Raw genomic sequence first — 22,836 nt, forward strand, 5'->3', positions numbered from 1 at the left:
TGTACCCTGACACACAGTTTTCACGGTGCTATGGTGAACCTGTTGCTACAACTAAATAAAGGACACCTTAAGCATCAGTCGAGACTTTCTTTGGGGATCCAAGGGCTGCTATACAAGTAAAAGTACTGTTACTTCAGAAAAATATTGCTCAAGTAGAAGTAAAAAGTAGTTATCGAATGACTTTGTGCAGATCCTGTCCTGATGACTGATGAAGTATCACCTCTGCCCACTCCTTTGGCACCAGCCGCAGCGGGCTACCTGATTGGTTCCCTGTCCTTTTTAAACCCAGTCCTTTTACTCTTCTGTGGTCAGTCCATCAGCGAACCTCTTTTTCTACAAGGCAAGCACTTTAACACTGACTCCCGTCCGTTCCTGATCTCCCCTTTTGTCTTCGGTTACGACCTGTTTTTTGACCCCGACCACGTTTGCTCTCCCGTCCCCGCTTACGACTTGTTTTTGATACCAACCACATTTTTGCTCTCCTGTCCCGGCTATCGACCTGTTTCGTCCGTCCTCGACATGGCCATCTTCCGCTCCGTATTCGGAACACGATCCGTGTAAATGGCTTGCCTCTGGCGTCCAGCGAGCACCGGATCGCTGGCGCTGCCTTTCCTCTTTCTATCAATAAACTTGTCGTTAACGCTACGCATTTGGGTCCTGATTCCGTTCTGGTTGAGACAGATCCTGCACAAAGGGGAAAAAAGAAAAGAGAAAAAAAACAAAGTCCAGCCCAGTCCGACTTAATGATTTACATTTAAGAATTTAAGGTCGGGTTTGGGCCCGGGCCTAAGATCTCAGCTCAAATAAGAACTGTGTTGCAAATTAGACTCCTTGCAAAAGCTTCAACTTGCTGATTTAAGTGTGTAAAGGTAAAATATATACATTATATATATATATATATATATATATATATATATATATACTACTGCTAAAGCTACAAAATTTCAGTTCCCTTTCTACCCCAGCACTGTAAGAACAAAGAGTCCTGGTCATTTGACCAAAGTCTTGCTTAAAACGCCAACGAACAGCAAATGTTTACCTTCTTTTCCGTTATATAATAATAATAATAATAATAATTTCCTTTGTATTGTCATTCTTTGTAAGAACGAAATGTCGATACACCTGACCCGTTGTAGCGAGCCGATGCAGCCGCAGCCAACAGAGGGCGCCGCCATTTTTACCAATGTTATAAGTCTTAGGTATGACTCGGCCGAGGCGCGAACCAGCGAGCTCCCAGTCTCAAAGCGGGCGCCCTACCATCTAGGCTACTGAGTGTTGGAGCTTTAAACTAAAACTGTCACTTTTTTTGCTCCGAGACTCGTTCCGGCATCTCTCTGTGTCACTTTAAATAAACAAAACTTAATCTGGATTTTCATTTCAAGAAGCCCTTATGGATAATTATATAAACCTAACACTGTATTTTCTCACTTGATATTACCGTATTTTCCACACAAAAAGGCGCACCTTTAAAACGTATTCTCTGCCCCCTGAAATTCGATCTGCAACCTCAGTGGAACTGTTCGAATCTAGGTTTAAAACACACTTCTATTCTATAGCTTATGAGTGATCTATAATATTTCATGTTGACAATCTCTGTGTATTATTTGTTATTGCAACATCCATTGTAGCCTGGCCATACAGGAAGGGGATTATATGATAGAACAAACATTATCTCGTGGGCCGGACTAGTAGATTAGAAAGAAATTAGAGAAAGAGAGGGAAGGAAAAGTAAAGAGGGTGAGTGAGAGAGACAGAGAATGGTAGAAACAAGATATATATATAGAGAGAAGGGGAAAGCACGAGAGAGCAAAAGAAGGTGAAAAGACACACAAAGAGAAAAAAAGAAAGAGAAAGAGAGATAGTGAAAAAGAGATAGATAGGGAGGAAGAGACAATGAGAGAGAGAGAGAGTGTAAGCGAGAGAGAGTGTGAGAAAAATGACTAAATTTTGAGCAGGCTTGGGGAGTAACGGAATACGTGGAACGGCAAAAATGTTGTTGGCAAGGTGTTTGGATTTATTTTCATTTTGTTTCTGTCGCATTTTATGTTAGTTTTGCCGGAGATCAAAGAGATCAAAGCCAGGAGAGAAAGCTTACCACGTGTTGTGAGTCATAATTTTATTCGTATTTAGTTTCTTTTGTCTTTTATTAGCATATTTGGTATTGGAGTAATCCAAAAGTAATTGAAAGTAATCCAGTTAAAGTAACCCTACCCAACCCTGTCCCTACCTAATCTGATACTAAAAGTAGTATAATAATAAAATAAGATCTAATTCCTTTTCATATGTCGCCTGTAACCCCAGTGGTCTAGTAAATAGGATGCGGTGCTCTAACTGCCGCAATCTGGGTTTGATTCCCGAACCAAAGTCATGCAATTGTAAACAACCATCCATGTCCCCAGCGGCCTGTCGGTAAGGATTCGGTGCACTTACTATTGCTATCCGGTTCGATCCCCGTCTCCACCATCGTTATGCAATAGGTCAGCAATAAAATGTATCCACTGATCAATAATTGCACAAATATGGTCATGTTTTTCGAATTAAGGGGCATCATACTATAAGGCTCTCAATTTTTGTCAAATTAGGTGTATCTGGGTGCACCTTGTAGTCCAAAAAATAGGGTAAGTGAAGTCTGCTTCCCTCCACATGAACACATCTTCTTCCACGTTCTAAGCACGATGAACTTTTCCCCACCACCACAGTCCAAGCTGAGCTCATTGCCCCCTCACGGCCCCCAAGACCCGAATGAGGTTACGCAGTCCCAAAAGGTATCCGTCTTCTCGATTGCCCTCGTGCCAGGGAACGTCGTGCTTGAGCGTTTTGCCCGGTGGCAAGGCGGTAGTCTTTCCAAAATCGATCATCCAAATCTGAGCAGCGCCGGTGTGGTCGTGGATGAAAAGCAGGGAACTGCCGATGACCTGCAAGGGGGGGTACACCACACCTATTAATAGTGTGACGCAGTGCAATCATGTCGTTGTTGTCATTTATTCTGAATATGCATTAAAAGTAGTTCAAAGCTTCCTGTTGTCAAACATATTCTTAACAAAAACATGAAGAAATAAAAAAATGAGAGCCTCATAAACCAGAAACCAAATAATAAATGGATTGTTCAGCAAAAACAAAGAAATGAACACCAAGTAGTATCAGCAGGATAGAAAATGCATGGATGGAACATTGGAAAATTTTCATTTTATTGTTGACAGCAACCCAATTAAGTAATTACCGTAGGTTATCATCAGTGTTCCCTCTAAGCTGCACGCGTGCGCAATTGCGCACTGCTCGCACATTCTCAGCGCACAAGAAAATCTAGCCAGCGCTCGGCTCTTCAGGTTGTTTTTGCCTCTTTAATCCCAACATAACCAAATATTATGTAAAATCATACACAAAATAACTTAAATGAAGGGGGGAATAGAACAAAAAAGAAAAAAATACCAAAATAAAAAGGAGTGAAAAGCTGAGAAAAAAGGAAGAGAAAAAAAGAAGGAAACATTTTGAAAAAAGCCAGAAAATAAGAAAAGAAAGAAATGTAGGAAAAAAGTAAATAGAGAACAAAAAAAGGAACAGCTTGGAAAAAATAAACACAATGAGATTTTTTTTTAAGGAATTTTTTAAAAAGTAGAAAAAAAAACACGGAAAAAAGAAAAAAAAGTTTGTGTTGCATTCAAATAATTTCCAATTATATCAAGTGATTCTTGTTGCCAACATTGTACTTCCACTAAAAAATGTGATTAAGTACAGTTCTGTATCTTACAACCGACTAATTAAGCCCCCAAAAATGTTAATATTATGCGACAAAATATATCAAGGAAAAAAAAGAAATGGATATCTTGTGAAAGAATTGTAAGAACAAACGGGGTTTGTAGGCCGTACAACCTTTGCAATAGTACATGAGTCAATTCATTCAAAAGAGAAAAATAATTTTGCATTGCCGGAAACTCAGCAAAATGTAACTTGATGTCAAATTTTGGATAATTAATTATCTTGCCACACTTGGGATTATGGTTGCTCACTGTTGTTTCAAGCGTTGTTCACCGACTTTGCGTGAACGCTTAGACCCTTGGAAAATTAGAGGGAACATTGGTCATCATATATATTTGTGTATAACGTGCACCCAATAAGGTCTCAAAGTTTGGGTGCTCGTATTACAAGAGGCTTTACAGTAATACATTACCATATTTGAGCAATGATTGATCAGTCAAAAAATATTGTAGACCACATTTGATTCAAACCCATCGCGGTGTTGAAGGCGTCGATTCTAAATTAAGAGATCTTTAGGGTTACAGATGACATAGGAAAAGGCTTTAGTTTTTTATCTCATCACCAAACTTGGGGCGATGATTAAAATCGTTTATTGTTAAGGTCAACTATAAACACCAAAATAACATTTACAATGAGTCTTTTTAACGTCTTTCAAAGTTGGAATTAGTGTACATGGATTATTTTATTAATGGCCCCACGTGATCAGAAATGTGGTCCTGAGTAAAAGTAGTGTGATGATGATATAAAATCAAATTCTTTTTCCTATTTCATCGATAAACCTATTAGTCTAGTGCAGGGGGTTTTCATGAGTGTATACAACTCGCAAGCCATATGGCACTTTTCATGAGCGCATATGGCTCACGAGCCATATATGGCTCTTTTCATGAGGGCATTAGGCTCGTGAGCCATATATGGCTCTTTTCATGAGTGTTTATGGCTCACGAGCCATATATGGCTCTTTTCATGAGGGCGTACGGCTCGTGAGCCATATATGAAATGAAATGATCTGAAATGATCTGCATTTATATAGCGCTTTTCAAGTCAATGACTTCCCAAAGCGCTTTACATTGTGCTTCACATTTCCCAATAGCGGCCGTGATCTGTGCAGCCATGTAAGGCGCTAACCTGCTTATTGGGGGTATTGGGGATTCAGTGTCTTACCCAAGGACACTTCGGAATGTAACACGGACAAGCCGGGATTCGAACAGGGATCCCTTAATCCCTTAATCCTAAAACGATCGCTCTACCTCCTGAGCTACTGCCGCCCCTGGCTCTTTTCATGAGGGCATATGGCTCACGAGCCTTATATGGCTCTTTTCATGAGGGCACATGGCTCGCGAGCCATATATGGCTCTTTTCATGATGGCAAATGGCTCGTGAGCCATATATGGCTCTTTTCATGAGTGCATTCGGCTCGCGAGCCATATATGGCTCTTTTCATGAGGGCATATGGCTCATGAGCCTTATATGGCTCTTTTCATGAGGGCACATGGCTCGCGAGCCATATATGGCTCTTTTCATGAGTGCATAAGGCTCGTGAGCCATATATGACTCTTTTCATGAGTGCATACGGCTCGCAAGCCATATATGGCTCTTTTCATGAGTGCATATGGCTTTTGAGCCATATATGGCTCTTTTCATGAGTGCATATCGTTTGCGAGCCATATATGGCTCTTTTCATGAGTGCATATCGTTTGCGAGCCATATATGGCTCTTTTCATGAGTACATATGGCTCGCAAGCCATATATGGCTCTTTTTGAGGGCAAACGGCTCGTGTGTCACGAGACGTGGTGGCGTGGAAGGGGTGACCGGACCAAAACAGAGGCAGGAGGCATGAAGGGAGAACTCAAATGCGTTGACGATCCATAAGTTTTATTTTACAAAATAAAAGTCGCCCAATACTCCGGGGCAAAACAGAACAACACAGAGTTCCTCCGGCACGAACTCAACAGGACAAGGCATAACAGACTAAACAGGACAAGGCATAACAGACCGGAATTGTGAAGAATGAGTAGTAATGAACCCGCAACCGCAGAGCCCACCATGCAGCCTTAAATACAGACCCACCATTAGTGGAACTGCTTTCAGCTGTTGCCCAGGGGGCGGGGCAGACTGGTCACCAAGGCGACCGTGACAGAGCCCCCCTCTTAAGGGACAGCTCCCGAGGTCCCAAAAAAGAAAAAATTACAACCTCACGCCCCGGAATGGTTCGACGCTCACGATTGGGGCAACCCCGCTCCCTCCTCCGAACGCGCAGGAACGGGGAGAGGCAGGCGCCATCTGCGTCGGGCGGATCGGAAACGGCGCTCGGCAGGGGGGGGGGTCCGGCGGGCAAGCTGGACAGGGGATAACAGACAGGCAGAACCGACGAGAACAGGACAGGCAAGATCAGGGCAGAATCAGAACAGGTAAACAGGACAGGCAAAATCAGAACAGGTAAACAGGACAGGCCTCTACCGAAGAGTCGCACTCAGGACAGGCCTCTACCGAAGAGTCGCACTCAGGACAGGCCTCTACCGAAGAGTCGCACTCAGGTCAGGCCGATGCAGAAGAGTCGCACTCAGGTCAGGCCGATGCAGAAGAGTCGCACTCAGGGGGTTCAGGAGAGTCAGACTCAGGGGGTTCAGGTTCAGAAGAGTCAGACTCAGGGGGTTCAGGTTCAGAAGAGTCAGACTCAGGGGGTTCAGGTTCAGAAGAGTCAGACTCAGGGGGTTCAGGTTCAGAAGAGTCAGACTCAGGGGGTTCAGGTTCAGAAGAGTCAGACTCAGGGGGTTCAGGTTCAGAAGAGTCAGACTCCGGGGGAACAGATTCAGAAGAGTCAGACTCCGGGGGAACAGATTCAGAACAGACAAGACAGGACAGGAAAGACTGAACAAAATCAGTACAGGGAGACTCAAGGCAGGCATGGGAGTCGAACAGGCAGGCATGGGAGTCGAACAGGCAGGCATGGGAGTCGAACAGGCAGGCATGGGAGTCGAACAGGCAGGCATGGGAGTCGAAGAGGCAGGCATGGGAGTCGAACAGGCAGGCATGGGAGTCGAACAGGCAGGCATGGGAGTCGAACAGGCAGGCTTGGGAGTCGAACAGGCAGGCTTGGGAGTCGAACAGGCAGGCTTGGGAGTCGAACAGGCAGGCTTGGGAGTCGAACAGGCAGGCTTGGGAGTCGAACAGGCAGGCTTGGGAGTCGAACAGGCAGGCTTGGGAGTCGGAGTCGGCCCGACGGGCAGCGGAGTCGGAGTTGGCCCGACGGGCAGCGGAGTCGGAGTCGGACTTGCACGCAGGGGAGAGGGAATAGCAGGCAATCGGCACGGGAGTCGGGCAGGCAGGCGTCAATTCTTCCTGGGACCCCATTCGAGGCACAGCAAGGGCCACGACGGGCGGGGCCGTGGTTCGAACGGGCAGGGAAGGCCAACTCAGTAGGCGCCTGCCAAACTGCGCACTCCAGCTCTCCCCAAGTCGCGCTGGGATCGTTCGCTGAGTTCAATTGTTGGCGGGTTCATTCTGTCACGAGACGTGGTGGCGTGGAAGGGGTGACCGGACCAAAACAGAGGCAGGAGGCATGAAGGGAGAACTCAAATGCGTTGACGATCCATAAGTTTTATTTTACAAAATAAAAGTCGCCCAATACTCCGGGGCAAAACAGAACAACACAGAGTTCCTCCGGCACGAACTCAACAGGACAAGGCATAACAGACTAAAACAGGACAAGGCATAACAGACTAAACAGGACAAGGCATAACAGACCGGAATTGTGAAGAATGAGTAGTAATGAACCCGCAACCGCAGAGCCCACCATGCAGCCTTAAACACAGACCCACCATTAGTGGAACTGCTTTCAGCTGTTGCCCAGGGGGCGGGGCAGACTGGTCACCAAGGCGACCGTGACATCGTGAGCCATATATGGCTCTTTTCATGAGGGCATATGGCTCACGAGCCTTATATGGCTCTTTTCATGAGGGCACATGGCTTGCGAGCCATATATGGCTCTTTTCATGATGGCAAATGGCTGGTGACCCATATATGGCTCTTTTCAGATTCAGATTCAGATTCAGATTCAGATTCAGATCTACTTTATTGTCATTCTAGTACACGTGTATACGGAACGAAATGTTGTATTGTATTTTGGCTACGTATAGTATTTTACCATAGTGCCGATAGTGCAAGAAGAGTAGCTAACCAGATGTGCAAAATGGGCAGTCAGGTTAACAAGTCAGGTACACAGTAACATTAACACTGTAACAATAACGCTGTAATTACAATAGTGCAGAGAGCAATGTGCAAGGAGTGGCAAGCTATAAAAAACTGCCAGTAGTGCAAAAAGTCAGATTAGCAGCCGTTTAGATTTAAGTTAACTATATGTTAGATTGACCATTTAACAGTCTAATGATGTAAATGGTCCAGTTTTCATGAGTGCATTCGGCTCGCGAGCCATATGTGGCTCTTTTCATGAGGGCATATGGCCCCTCTAGCCAAATATGGCTCTTTTCATGAGGGCATATGGCTCACGAGCCTTATATGGCTCTTTTCATAAGGGCACATGGCTCGCGAGCCATATATGGCTATTTTCATGAGTGCATATGGCTCGCGAGCCATATATGGCTATTTTCATGAGGGCATATGGCTCACGAGCCTTATATGGCTCTTTTCATAAGGGCACATGGCTCGCGAGCCATATATGGCTATTTTCATGAGTGCATATGGCTCGCGAGCCATATATGGCTCTTTTCATGAGTGCATATGGCTCGCGAGCCATATATGGTTCTTTTCATGAGGGCATATGGCTCGCAAGCCATTTATGGCTCTTTTCGTGAGGGCATATGGCTGCAACATAAAACAGAAGATGGGCAGATACTTAATGCAATATGACTTTAGAATTCTAGTGTCACTTGTACAAGGTCAAAAATACTATGTCTGTGATTAGCGCTTAGTCCGGTGTATGCATAGGACACAGATTTAATTACAGTTTACAGTGTCACACCAACTGATCACATTTTGGCTGTGAAACACTAAATAATCCTTTTTGTGGAAGCTCATTAAACAATCTATGTTCATTGTTGAGACACTTTATGATAGAAAACCACATACTAATTTTTAAACATCCGGAAGAACTTGCAAAAGCACCTAGAGTAATTTCAATGTCAACGGTAATTATCTACTAGAAAGTTACTTTGAGAGTAAAAGCGCTACTTTTGAGTAGTTTTGGGTGGTATGGTAACACAATTACTTTTTTAATGATGTGGCTAGTAACTGTAATTACGTTTTTTTTCAGCAACGCACCATTTTCTGATCATTACCTCATGATGTTTGAAGAACTCGGATGTTTGCAGGGCCTGTTCTATCTCCAGCAATCTGTTCAGGTAGGACTTCTGTGGTGACAAGAAACATCTAGCACTGTCCATTCGCCTGCTACCACAGAAAGCATCAGTGATGGCTAAGAGGAAAAAGTGGGACCATAACTAAAGAACAAGAAAACACAGACAAAAAAGTGTTTCCAAAGCCACACAATTTGAAAAAAGTTGTTGTTATACCGTACTCTGGGTTATTTTTTTGTGCTAGGAAGCGTACAAAAATTGGCTCTGCTATTTAAATGTGGGTGTTTTTTTTAATCGTATAGTTTTATCAGTACATTACTTGCCTAAAAGGGTTCCAATTGATGTTAGCCTAAAAATTACAAAATGGACTCAGATGCTACCTGGTGTTTCAGACGTCTCTACACACAATTTTACTATATTTTCGTCTTAAAATTGCATCAGTATTCACGAAAATTTTAATACATTATAATAGGAATAATGTGCCCAAATAGACATGTGTTTGCACCTACTTAGTGTAAATCTCTCCCATTTGTAGTTTCAGGGGTTTTACTATTTAGTTCATGTAACAGACATGTTTTTTATTTTTTATTTTTGTACTTCGTGTCCACTGTCCGACCAAACTTTAGTTTTTCATGTCTTATGCGAGCCGCCACGTACTATGAGGTTGCAGTCGCCACCGACGAAGTCCTTGAACGAGTCGATGATGTCCCGCTCCGATTTGGTTTTCTTGAAATCGGTCCGACACGTGCCATCACATTTCTGAATACAATGTAAAGACGCGACATGATCGAAAATGAACGCAAGCATTTCTTGTTAATCAGGCAAATCTTGTATCACTCGAATTAAAAAAAAAAAAATGGTAGGTAACTTTTGCGTTTGATGATGTAGTGAGAACTGAATTTGCCTCATCGCGCACTTATATAACACATATGACCAGAGGTGGGTAGCAACGGAGTACATTTACTTTGTTAAATTCACTTGAGTTTTTAAAGATTTTGTACTTCTAGGATCATATTTAAATCCCTATAATTTTACTTTTACTTAAGTAAATTTGTGAAGAAAAACGGTACTTTTACTCCGGTGCATCAGGCAACATCGAAGCTGTTACCCCGTTACTTAATCAATCACCTCCACGTAAGTATGCGTCTGTCTGTCTCCGATAAGGCATATTTATTTTGACGCAGAACTCCGCCAGGCTCTACCATGTTTAACCAGTCAAACGTAGCAGCCCCGTCACGTGATCATATTCAAATTCACAAATTCAGCGGGGCGAAAGTTGTTTACGAATGCTAAACCAACACTAGCTAAGGTTTATGTAACAAATTGTGACTGATAGTGCAATGTTTTCGTACTTAAATAATTCAACGTAGTCTGTACCTGTACATATACTTAAAACAGACTGTGACTACTCCTACCACTGTTCAGAAATCTATGTCCAAATTTTCTAATTTACCCTAATCGGGGAACATATTTTAATAGATAATGCTAGCTAAGGTTTACACTTCTAATTGTGATCTGTAGCATGATTGTTCTTCTTCTTAAAATATTCTGAGTAGTAAATATCAGTTCCATGACTTGAATATAGCTTGTGAATGTTATTACCCATGTTTAAAACTCCCATTCCAATTACTTTTAATTGGGGATGATATCTTGATAAATACATGCTGAGCTAATGCTAGCTAGCAGTTGTTTTGCACTTAAAACATTGAGTCGTGAGTATTTGTACCTTTTACTTTAAGGTGGTGTGCGTCATTTGTAGAATATTTTCTCTATTAAGTATGTGTTAACAATGGCCAACTAAGTTTGAAGAGATCTGCCTTCATCTCACTTTTAGCAAAGCTGTTTGGGCTGTGGAACACCTTAGGTTCAGCACGGTGGGGTGGGGCGGAGGTTGGAGATTGACCTAATGCTTGTCACTGCAGTTTTTGTTAGTGTAGCATGAAAATGTTGAAAGTAAGATAAAGCTTGTTTCAAGTACAGTCCAAACGCAAACTCAAACACCATAAAAGATGGAAAAACAAGCGTTTAATCGAGCACGTCCTAGAAATGCGCGTAACATAGGGATATTGACAGAGGCTGCAATGACGACACAAGCAAAAAGATGGCGTCAACGAGTACCTTTATCATTGTTTGGAAAATCACTTCCAAATGTCCGAATTAATTCACACTAATTGACGATTATATACGTCAAAGATCCATTTTCCCCGTTGGTGTGTATACCTTGATTCCGTCTATCCTGAAGCCCATGGTGTTGCTGGAGCTCAGGCTTTCCCTCCACTGCATGTAGCGAGGTTTGGTGACGCCACACTGTGTGTGCTCTTGGGCCGTGGGGGCTTCGCTGTCCACCTCCACCATCTTTTTGTACAAGTCTTCCCTCGGCTTGGGCCGCACCCGTGCTCGTACCAGTTCTTCCTCCAAGTAGGTTCTTCAAGCAGGACGCGAATGTTTACATATTAGAAACAGTCTTTGGTCCAAAACCCCTGAGGCTATTTACATTCAGGGTGTGAATTGTTTTCACTCCCTGTTATTTGTTTACAAGACTTCATTACATTGGTCTTGTGACAGTTTTTCACACTCCCTGTGAAAAAAAAAAGCAGACGTGACCTTTCAGTTTCTGTCTTTGAGTCACACTTCTCCTGCGGGGGCGAGCTCGGAGGAAGTGTGCAGTGTTCAACAGAGCGTTTCGTGAAAGTAAGCGGTTTTGAAAGCGTGCGGTTAACAAACAAAAGGGGGAGTCTCCAGGGACACCCCCGGTGCGTGAATGTGATGCAAACGAAGACCGCTTTCCTCCGTGAAGTGTTTTTCCGTAATAAATGGGAAGCGGCTGACTTGTTTGTGCTTATTCGTAATGCGCATGACGCTGTGGCAGGAAGTCGAGCATAAAATGTGCATTAGGAGGTTTTGCCGTTGTGGCATGTCTTATTTAATGTTATACCATTAAAGTGACGTATTTAGTCGTCTATGTCGGCGGGAGAAATGGTTCTTAACTATTATTCCGGCTTCTTTCCAATTACAAAACACTACGAAAGCTCCGTTGCATACATAAAACGTTAGCGCATATGGGTTTTGGGGGTTTTGCTTTTTACCTGCACCTGACAGGCAACCATTGTTGGGACTAACGCGTTACAAACTTCAAGTTTCGTTTTTTTGAAAAGGGAAAAGTATGCTCTATAACACATGTCACATACTATAATATTTTAGCCAAAGCTAATTCTCAATGTCTGTCCCCAGAAGGGCTTTTACAGAAAAAAACATAAGAAAAATACACAATATTATGTTGTTTATTGCAGAGGCTACAGGTGGTCACATGACTAAAAAGTCAGTTATTTTCCTCTGTTCAAAGTAGTATAACACGCTAATAGAATGTTTTAACTCTACTGTCGTTACTACATAGTGCGTCAACAAATGAGATCATGTGTTTACTATGTCCTCTTAATGCTGAACACGTATGCATCACTCACATTGTCACATACAATTCGCGACTTTTTATTGAAGTGTGAGCGTGTTTATATCCAAATACAAAGTTGGACTGAATACAGTCATGGTGGTACTGACCTCGAGCAATGAAGAAGAACGCTGAATTTCTCCTCATGAAGATATTATCCCTATACTCGCATCCAAATTTACATTTATAAAATGCTCAAATAAGAGAGTCAGCGCATATCTGGTTGTGAGCCAAAAGTAGCAATGATCATCAGCGTCTGGGAAAGGGGGCGTGAAAAGTTAAGCACACATTTTAAGGTAAAATTTTGCTGAATTTTGTCTTTTTTTTTTTATTAATGTATCTTTGCAATATTACATGTATTATGGTTTGTTCGTTGGATCCCTTAACCACAAGTGTCGTAGGGGCACCATCTCTTGTGGTGTGTCTCAGGCAAGTACAGCCTGGTGGTGCCTCTCCAGACAAACATGTTTCCACCTGGTCTAAAACCGGGGACCTTCTGCACATTTGGCAAATGTGCTAACCACTGCACTAAGGAAACATATTATAAATTATTTTTGCAAAGCATACCTGGAGAAAAAAAGAAAAGATCAGTACCCAGAAATGATCAAGGGGATTTCTGTGTGGTTTGAAGCCCAGAGACAAAATGCACATGGAGTGTCTCAGCTAAGTGTTGATTTCCAAGCTCTCAAAGTTGCATAAGCCAAGAAATATGAGGGGTTGTCAACGGAAGAAATGGTTCTTTCCTATTATTCCGGCTTACTTCCACATTCCAAAATGCAATGCCAGCTAGTTTAACTGAATATGTAGAATGTTAGGGTTATGTTAATTTTTATGTTGTTTTGTTTTTTGTTGTTTTATTTGCCTGGAACTGACTGGCGACCAGTCCAGGGTTGTACTGTTTTTTTTTTTTTATATCACTTGGAAGATGACCCATGGATTGATGGAGATAGTAACTGGTGTTGCTGTGTCAACCATATAATAGTCTTGGTAAAGCAGTTGGGATTGAGCATCTATTGTTGAAAGTTTGATTTCTTAGTCTGGTTTAAAATAATGGCCTGAACGATTGTTTGAAAACAACCCAAAAAAGAATCTAAGGCGGGCCGCCTGTTTATAGGCTCCAAAACGGCGGAACACAGTTGTACTTTAGGGTTCATGACTGTCTTTAGCTAGGTTTTGTTTCAAGGCACCCCCATTTAATACAAACAAATCTAATAAATATTTGTTTTTGTGTGGCCTTTTTCTGTGGGGTGTCCAATGACCTCGGGCAGCCCAATTGGGTACAGCAGCTTCCGATCACAGACCACTCTTAGCAGCAGAATCCAATCTTCTATTGCTGGGCCTTTTGCTTGTTAGCATTAAATGTAAAAGAATATTTGGAAAATATTTTTTGTTACCTTCATTGGCTCCCTGTCAGCTAAAAATCAGATTTTAAGGTTCTGTCGGTAGTATACAAAATTATGCATGGACTTCCCCCCCTCATATATTTCAAATTTAATTTCCCCCTCTGTTCTTGCTCAGGGCCTTCACTCGGAAAATGCTGGTCTACTAGTGATCCCTAGAGCCAAGAAGAGATCCGCACAGTCGAGAGCGTTCTCCATTCGGGCCCCGGTATTGCAGAATGCTCTGGCCCCTGAGATTCGATCTGCAACCTCAGTGGAACTGTTTAAATCTTGGCTTACAGCACACTCTTATTCTATATCTTATGAATGACCAATAATATTTCATGTTGACAATATCTATGTAATATTTGTTATTGCAACATCCGTTGCAGCCTGGTCATCCTGAAACCGCTTATCAGTTTCCTCACTTTCCTCATATTGAGGTTTTGGAGGTTTTTCGTTGCCCTCATGTAGGTTTTAGATCAGGGGAGGGTGTAAAAATAGTCTGTGTGTCATAGTCTGGTCTGTGATTAAGGACTATACAAGTAAATATGACTTCTTAAAATTCAAACAAATCCTTGTCAAACTGACATTATCTTTTATATTTTGTTAGTTTTATTTGGAAGTTATAAATTGAAGGGAAACTCGTTTTTTTTTTAGTACTTTTATCTTTCATAATAAGTCCAAATAAAAAAATATATAAAGTTGTTTTATGGAATACAATATATAAGGAGCAATATTTGTGGCCATCCAAAAAAATTGTTGTTTCGGCGTAATGTCGTTTTATACGTTAGAACCAGAACGTTAGGGCCACACCATAGAACAAACATTCTTTCGGGGGCCGGGCTAGTAGATTAAAGAGAAAGAAAGAGACATGAAGAAATAAGAGGAAGAGGGAAGGAAAAGGAGAGAAGGCGGGACGAAAAAAGAGAGAGAGGGAGAGAGCGTGAGAAACAAAAGAGATAAAAAAAGAAGTTGTGACAGAGGGGGAAAGAAAGGGAGCGGAGGAAAGAAATCCAAAGAGAAATAGAAAGACAAAAGGAGAGAAAAGAGAAAAGAAAGCGCAAAGGGTAGGAAGAGAGAAAGAGAAAAGAGAGAAAAGGAAAAAATGAAGTAAGAGCAAAAGAAGTTAAAAAGACACAGAGAGAGAAAGGGACAAAGAGCAACAAAGGAAGAGAAAAAGAGAGCCACAGAGAGTGAAAGAGACAGAGACAGAGTGGGAGAAAAGGGGTGGAAAAAAAAGACAGACGGGGATAGACGGGGACAGACGGAAACACACACACACACACACACACACACACGGGGAAAGAGAGAGAAATACAAGTACAGTGTCTGTTCGAGGCACCTTTCTTTGGCAACATCAAGTTGACATATTTCATCCTGCACCTTGTTTTTCTCTTGCGCTTCTCTGAGTGTTGTCTCGCGAGCCGAATTCAATCCCTTAGCGTGCCTGATCTGGCCCGCGGGCCGCCTGTTTGATACCTGTGCATTAGAGTACCGATTTTCTACCCTAAAAAATATTGACTCCAGAACAGTCTTTTACTGCTTTATCTTGAAGCAAGACTAAGTCTTTGTGCATGAATAAACCACTCGCATTACATTTCCATTTTGGTAGTTTGCAACTTCCTTTTGGGGTCTGGTACGCCTCCAACAACCAGAGGGGCCCAACCGGAGTTTGAACTGGGCTGTCTCATCACCACACACATTTTGAACATCACATGTCCTCGGGTCATTTAAATTTCCACTGCCATTTTCAACCACAAACCACTATACTTCGTTTTTTGTTGTCGTTTTTGTTTTTTATAATTTTCTGTGGATGGATTGTGTCTTGTGCGCTACGCAATGTCATCTACCGCTTTTCTAATGTCAAACGGTTAGCATTTGTGTTGATGTTGGCTGAAAAGGACATTACAATTTCTAAGGGTTATTGACCAATCACGGCTCGGTTCCAGAAACAAAGTGGCAGCATAATTGCTTATTGGACAATCAAAATGCAGATAATCAGCCGCTCCCTGAGATGGATCAGAACAAGGACATTATTCTAGTGCCATATATAGAATATGATTGCAAAGATGTTATAATGTGAGGGGGGTTTCACTTTGAAAACATTAAATGTAGTCAAAGCTCAGGAAAAAACGACTCACCTGACTCCCATTTTGCAGTCCATAACATTCGGCAGGTCAAAGGCCGCCAGCAGGTCAGCCATGTGAATAAATGACTCGCCGTCTTTCTCCACTACGCCGTGATAAACTGGTACGAACGGCAGCAGCGCGTCACCTCTCAGCCTTTCGAAGCATCGAACCTCGTTTTCGGAAAACTTTTTCAGGATGCTGCCCTCGTCGGCTGCTTTGAAGTGTCCTGTGACGACCGATTCAGCCTCAACCCAAGCCAGCAACAATGTGTGCGATCGGCCGGGCCGCTCTTACCTTTATGACCTGCGAGCTGGACCCAGTTTAGCTTTCGTTTGTGGAAGGTGTTAAAGGGCCAGTGGACGACGGTTTTCAACTTCCACCACGGCTTTTGCTAAAAAACACAGGAATAATGTGTCAAAAAAGAGTGTTGTAACTAATGTGTTACAAAGGTACGTATTCCTGGAACGCAATCACAGTGGAACCTCTACTTAAAAATGTTTAAGGTTACGAAGTACCCGAACAGAAAAATTATTGCCTCTAGTTACAAAGGCGTTTCAGAATAGAAGTCATAAAAACAGTACAGTACGCGCTTCTATTAGCCGCTCCCAGAGAGTGCTTCCAGCATGCTCTTCGTGTTACCGTCAAGTAGAGTTCAGAGGCGAGGAGGAAGAGGGGTTCCAGCAAGATAGCGGGGAGGAGGACGCAGCCATCATTCAATCAGCCCAAAAGAAAAACATTTTCGCAAAATTCCATGAAGTATCAGAATTTTTGGAAAGGAATCATTCAGAAAAGTGTTGACAAGTCTGTCTATTGCTACGTCTGCAATTCCAAAGGATTTTCAAAAGGCGGCTAAAGCAGATATCATTGGATCAGTTTTTCAAGCTAAATGTGACAAAAAGGTAGATTAATATTTACCTTCTTTCCTTTATTCTTTGATTTTTTTTAACATTATGTGCCTCTCATTTTATGTTTATACTGCAGTAATCTAATTTTAACATGTATTTGTTTTATGTTCTGATGCTGTTTTCTGATTTATTAAAAAATATACTGTACTGTTGCAGGGCTTGGAAGGGATTAGTGCATTTACATTCAAAATGTGTCCCTCCTCACAAAGTTTTCCGGTTAAGAAGCTACTCCCAGAACAAATTAAATTTGTAAGTAGAGGTACCATTGAAGTTTTCATAGTAATAAGTACTGTAAAGTGTAATTGATAAAGATTTTAACTACACTGTAATTGCTACAGAATGAAATCACTGCTTTTTTTCCACTACACATTAAATGCCGGTCATGTATTGCAATGTCTTCTAAGTGCTCAACTCTTCCACATCCCTCACGTTTTCACGTAAAACCCTCGATTCACCAGCAACTTTAATTTAGAGGTGGGCGTGTTTATCTTCAAAGAACTGAATATAGTAATGGTGGCACCGTCTCAAACACAGATATAGAGATATACTCCCTACCGTATACACTTGCTTCCAAGATGGAATTATTATTTATAAAGTAAAATACTCAAATCCTACTTAGTTGTGTGTCACCAGTAGCCAATGGGAGGCAGCGTGTGAGGAAGGGGATCAACAGGGCAAATGTAAGCACAGAATGTACGGTAAACATGCTTTACGGTAAATGAGTTTTGGTCTTTTTATTTGTAAAATCTTTTTTGCAATAGATCATTCCTAGAAAAAAACGAGACCGTCTTAGGCAGTACCCAGAAATGTAGGAGATCTTTTAGTGGTTTGAAGCCCAGAGACAAAATGGATATGGACTAGTTCAACTCAGTGTTCGTTTGCAAGCTCAAAACATTGCACAAAAGAAAAATGAAGGTTTCACTGCTTCCATGGGTGTGTGTAAATGTTTTGTTCTCTTTTATTAAGTGGTTATTCAAGCAGTTTTACAAGGTCAGCCTTTATGTAATCAATACCGCAATTTGTGACTAGATTGTTAGTTTTGGAATATCGCGCAACTTTTTGGAGTCAGTAATCAGGGAGATGTTGGGACTGAGTTACCCTTTGAAGGAAGTAGCTAGTAACTGTAACCAATTACTTTTTCAGTACAACGCCCAACATTGGTTTTAATACCGCATTTTCCACACTATAAGGCGCACTTAAAAGCTGACCATGCGCCTTATAATACAGTGCGCCTTATATGAATCAATATTGAGTTGCAAGGTCTCGCAACTAAGGCAAGCAGCCGCTGACTAGATTTCCCTCATAGGCGATGTAGTCTGCAGTGTATGCTGGGATATATATACCGGCGTTTTGTTTCCTAACCAATGTGTCAATCACCATTTTGAATCTGTCACTTTTGGCAAAATTTATTCGGAGGTAAAGGAGGGGGGTCCTTTTCAGCATTTACAGGCTTGCATAGGCTTAAGCTGCAATTGGCCGAAAAAGATGAATGTGAATCACAGGTTAGGTTGCTCTACAGCATGGAGAAAACATTTTTTACTAGTCTGTATTTGTAAACGGGAATTATGGGGGTATACAGACAGCTAACGACAAGCAACGTCTATCGACGCAGATGCTTCTCAGCGGATTTTTTCATTTATTTCTCGGCATTCTTACTTGTTTTGGAGAGTGTAATAATTTAACATGGTTGGATTTACTACACTCACGGATGTAAAAGGACCATGGTTGCTTAGTATTATTGAACGTGATGGCTGCAAGACGACTTTGGTGAGCTACCCCGGCTTTATATTTTCCCAGTATCTTGTTTCAGACTGATCATGATGTTTCTGAGTCTACTTTTGAATTCAACTCAATTCAAAGTGTTTATTGTCATATGCACAGTAAGAATCACGTTTCCCTGCACAATACAATTCTTACTTTGCTGTCCATACAGTTCCCAGCGAAAGAGAAAATAGAAATTAAGAAATGGTTGGCATTTCTTGAATCCCAAGAGTTTAACCTTCCTAAAGATATGTGGAATGACGATTTTGAGTGATTGGTGACATCGTATGTGTCTGAGACACGTATTTGCTTCTTTGCGAGCTGTCGGAAGGTTAAGGGGTTAATAAGTTTGACTGACTATCTGACTGTTTGGTTGACGTTCCCACTGTAGCGCCTTATAATCCCGTGCGCCTTATGTATGGAAAATATATGACAAAAACTATTTTTGGGGTGTGCGCCTTATAACCCAGTGAACCTTTTAGTGCAGAAAACACAGTACTTTCTTTCAGATCATTAGTTCCGTATAAAGACCATTGCATGAGAACTTCAGGAAGCAGTCAATAAAATAAGCAGCAAAAGGTTACAAGGGGAATATATGGCGATTTGAACTCACTTGGCCATAAAAAGTAGCGTATGAATTATACACGAGATGCTGAGTGTTGTTGAAAAGAACTTATAGAAGAGTACCTACCGTGCTTGGTCTCTGTAATGAACGTAATGGCTTCGTCCTCACTAACCGTATGTTTAGTCGGGGGATTATTGATTATTCATAGGATAAATATAACCAGTGTCTGAAACTCATGACAAAAAGTTACCGGACACCAGGGCAGACAACTCTGAAAGTTAGCTGCCCCATTTTTCACAACTTGAAACACAATAAAACGACTCATCGCAAAAAAAATAAAACATTGTTGCAAAGTATTAAGAATTGATAATCAGAATATAACAGAACAACACTTTAAATTTAAGTTTATTATAAATCTACTTATGCCAACAGTCTGTACCTGTATTTACTCATTTTCATTCATGCAATGTTTGCGTTGCGTCGTCTGCTACAAGCCACGTGAACTACTCTTTCCACAATGCTTTTAATGTACGTTTACGTTTCGTAGCGTCATAATTTTTTTTTAGCTTCTTTTAAACATTTCTTCTGGGGCTGAGGTTTTGGCTTGATTCCTAACTATTAATCCATTTTTCTTGTGTTCTCTGTGCATCTACTTTGGAAAATGATATGCAAATGCACGACCTTACAAGGTTTGGGAAAGTCCGGAAGCACGAAGTTATTCGATACAGGCTTCTGATTGGCTGCCGAGTATGCAAATTGCCAAACGAACCGATATTCCGAAATTTCAAAACGAATCGAAATTCCGAAATTTCCAAAACGAACAAAGAATTCAAAATCAGAATAAAAACCTTTTTTTTCGGGGGGGGGTTTTTCCCTTGAAAAAGTTGTCAGTCCCCCGGGACCCGAGACGTTTTGTAAGTTGTACGCCCGACCGAAAAGATGCACGCCCCGGGCGTCCGGGGTGACATTATTTCAGACACTGATATAACACAATATTTATGCTCTGATCATATGTAGATTCTGGTCACTAAGACAACTTTTGCAGGTACGGTATACTTAGTAAGGGTGTAACCAAAAAAGGTTTGAAAATTGTTCATTAAAATGAAAAAGCTGTTGTGTTGAATTGGAAAGAATCAGATGTTTTTTGGTACTCTGAAATAAAACGAACTGCAAAAGATATTTTACTTTATCAACAACTTATTTCATATATGTTAAACTAACCCTAAAATGTAACTAAAATATATTGACTGAGTTTATTGAATCAAATCGGATTCCCACTGAGTTGAACCGAATCGAATCCTTCCTCATTGTCTTTGAATCCCCTCAAACTTCACGTGTTAAAGTGCATCCAATTGTTTTTTTATCGGTGTCAGGACCAGAACGGAAACAGGACCCAATTGCATTACGTTTCTCACAAGTTTTATTAAAGGAAAGAGGAAGGGCTGCGCCCACGATCCGGCGTTCGCTGGGCGCGGGAAGCAAGTCGTTCTCTTACTCGGATTGTGATCCAAACACAGAAGTGGATCTACCCTAGCGAGCGATGCTGGTGCCAAGGACGGGAAAACAGGTCGATAGCTGGGACAGGAGAGCAAAAACGTGGTCGGGGTCAGAAACGGGTCGTAACCGGAGACAGACGGGAGCAAAAACGGGACAGGTGGGAGTCGGGGTCGAAAAAAAGCTTGCCTAGTACACCCTGAGGTTCGCAGACGGACTGACAACAGGAGACCGATAGGAGTGGGTTTAAATAGGGACAGGGAGCCAAACAGAGTCCGAGGCAGTTGGCGACCAAAGAGCGGGCACAGGTGATTCACATCAGTTATCATGACAATCGGGAGGAAAATACACTTTCTATTTTTGTAAAATACAAATGTAGGTATTCCAATAATTTTGCACATCAGTGTTGTGTGTTTGTGAGTTAGTGTACTAGTATTTGAGACCTTATGAAAACCGTTTTTGGGAACCAGTTTCCAGTTAATGGTTAGGTTAAGCGTTAGGCAATCAGTTATGATGGTTGACGGTTGGGGCTAGGAAGTGCATTATTGTCTTACTTACCAGAGAAAAACATAACAGCAAGAGTGTGTATGAGTTTACTTGTGTTAATTACTTCAGAGCTATTTTTTTCTTTCATTTTAGGGAACAAAAGCCCTTTGTACAACATTTGGGTGGTCCTAATTAGGTGACACCTCTTTTTAATGGGTAAAACATGGTTTTAGAGTACAGGATTGAGTTTAACCCTAAATAACTAACCACGGTCTAACAGTTTCCATGGTTAACGTTAGGGTAAGGCTTGCGTAAACACATTATGTCAATAGAAGAACTCATCTATGATAGAAAAACACAAACTGTGTGTTCTCTGAGCACAATTGCCCACACAGTGGTTATTTTAGTTTGTAAATTCATCTCACTATTTCCTTATACAAACTCAACAAGAACACACCCAAAAATCAGCAAAGTGAGTACAGCAATCTCTTGCTCTATTGCGTTTTACTTTTTGTTTTTTTTTCCCGCGATTTTGAATTGAATTTGAATTGTCTTTGTTATTGATGTCAATATATCGTGCATTGTGTTCTGCAGCAGACAGCACATAGCAAACGCTATCACAGGGAGAGGTTTTGTGTGTGTGTGTGTGTGTGTGTGTGTGTGTGTGTGTGTGTGTGTGTGTGTGTGTGTGTGTGTGTGTGTGTGTGTGTGTGTGTGTGTGTGTGTGTGTGTGTGTGTGTGTCGGGTGGGCGTGACCATCTGTGATAGGCTGGCATATGCTGTCAGTGAAACAGCTGGGGTGAGTGGGCGCACAAGTCAATGTGTCCACCCAAAACAAACTGCGAAGCACAGCTACAGCTAGTATTTCAGCAGCTCTTAATATTCATCAATTCAATCAAACTCTGAGGAAAATCAGTGCTCAAAGAAATGGTGATCACAGGGGGTGATCCATGGATTGTTATCGGGTCCGGGGTAAGATCAAGGTGGCGTCAGGAAAGAAAATCAATTGCGGCACTACAAGTCCGGCCCACTGTGGCTAAGCTACGTAACAACTCACAAGTTATCCACCCGTTTTTTGTTTTTTTTTAACCAACGCCAGATCCACTTCCCATGAACGCTACAACTCACAGGAAACTACTACATTCAGGTTAGTTGTGTTTTAATCATCATGGAGACCTGGCTCTATCCAATGCTACACACTGTTAGCATGTAGCTAGCCAGCTGCTCTCTAAATCCCTTTCTTACACTGAGAAGCCCTCGAATTCTGTTGTACTTTAATAATGACCAACAGGAATTTTGTGTTTTTATATGCCGATCTGTAATTGTTATTTTGTTACAGCTGTATACTCTCAGTCGGTGAGGACGTCATCTCGAGGTGAGTCCGACCTTTGGGGGCTTTTATGGCTAGTACTTCGTGGATTTTCATGTTTCGCAGGGGGTCCGGGTCCCCATTAACCACGATAAGCGAGGTAATACAGTATACCTAATAAATGAATTATTTTATCACAATCAATTTTTTGGAAAGTTTTTGGAAATACCAGGCCTACTTTTTGCTTCATAAACCACAGTTTAGTAAAGTATAAAGAACAGGCAGCAATGA

The 22,836-nt window shown here is 41.8% G+C and overlaps 1 protein-coding gene across 2 annotated transcripts in view; it reads right to left on the reverse strand.

Annotated features, from left to right (window-relative positions):
- Positions 1 to 904: 904 nt before the first annotated feature.
- The window catches only part of itpka (inositol-trisphosphate 3-kinase A), a 38,026-nt gene continuing 16,094 nt past the window's right edge, over positions 905 to 22,836 (reverse strand). Inside the window, exons 2-7 of one of the 2 annotated variants that reach the window (XM_088354694.1) lie at positions 16,320 to 16,416; positions 16,038 to 16,251; positions 11,290 to 11,494; positions 9,727 to 9,828; positions 9,052 to 9,123; positions 905 to 2,915 (exon numbers count right to left, since the gene is read on the reverse strand). In XM_088354694.1, the coding sequence (XP_088210820.1) occupies positions 2,712 to 2,915; positions 9,052 to 9,123; positions 9,727 to 9,828; positions 11,290 to 11,494; positions 16,038 to 16,251; positions 16,320 to 16,416 (894 nt within the window). In that variant the 3' untranslated portion in view covers positions 905 to 2,711. Of the gene's footprint in view, positions 2,916 to 9,051; positions 9,214 to 9,726; positions 9,829 to 11,289; positions 11,495 to 16,037; positions 16,252 to 16,319; positions 16,417 to 22,836 lie in introns of both variants that reach the window. The other variant, XM_088354693.1, reaches the window with a different exon arrangement.

This window comes from Urocampus carinirostris, chromosome 15 (assembly GCF_059441175.1).
Source record: "Urocampus carinirostris isolate Australia breed hairy pipefish chromosome 15, RoL_Ucar_1.0, whole genome shotgun sequence".
Lineage (NCBI taxonomy): Eukaryota > Metazoa > Chordata > Actinopteri > Syngnathiformes > Syngnathidae > Urocampus > Urocampus carinirostris.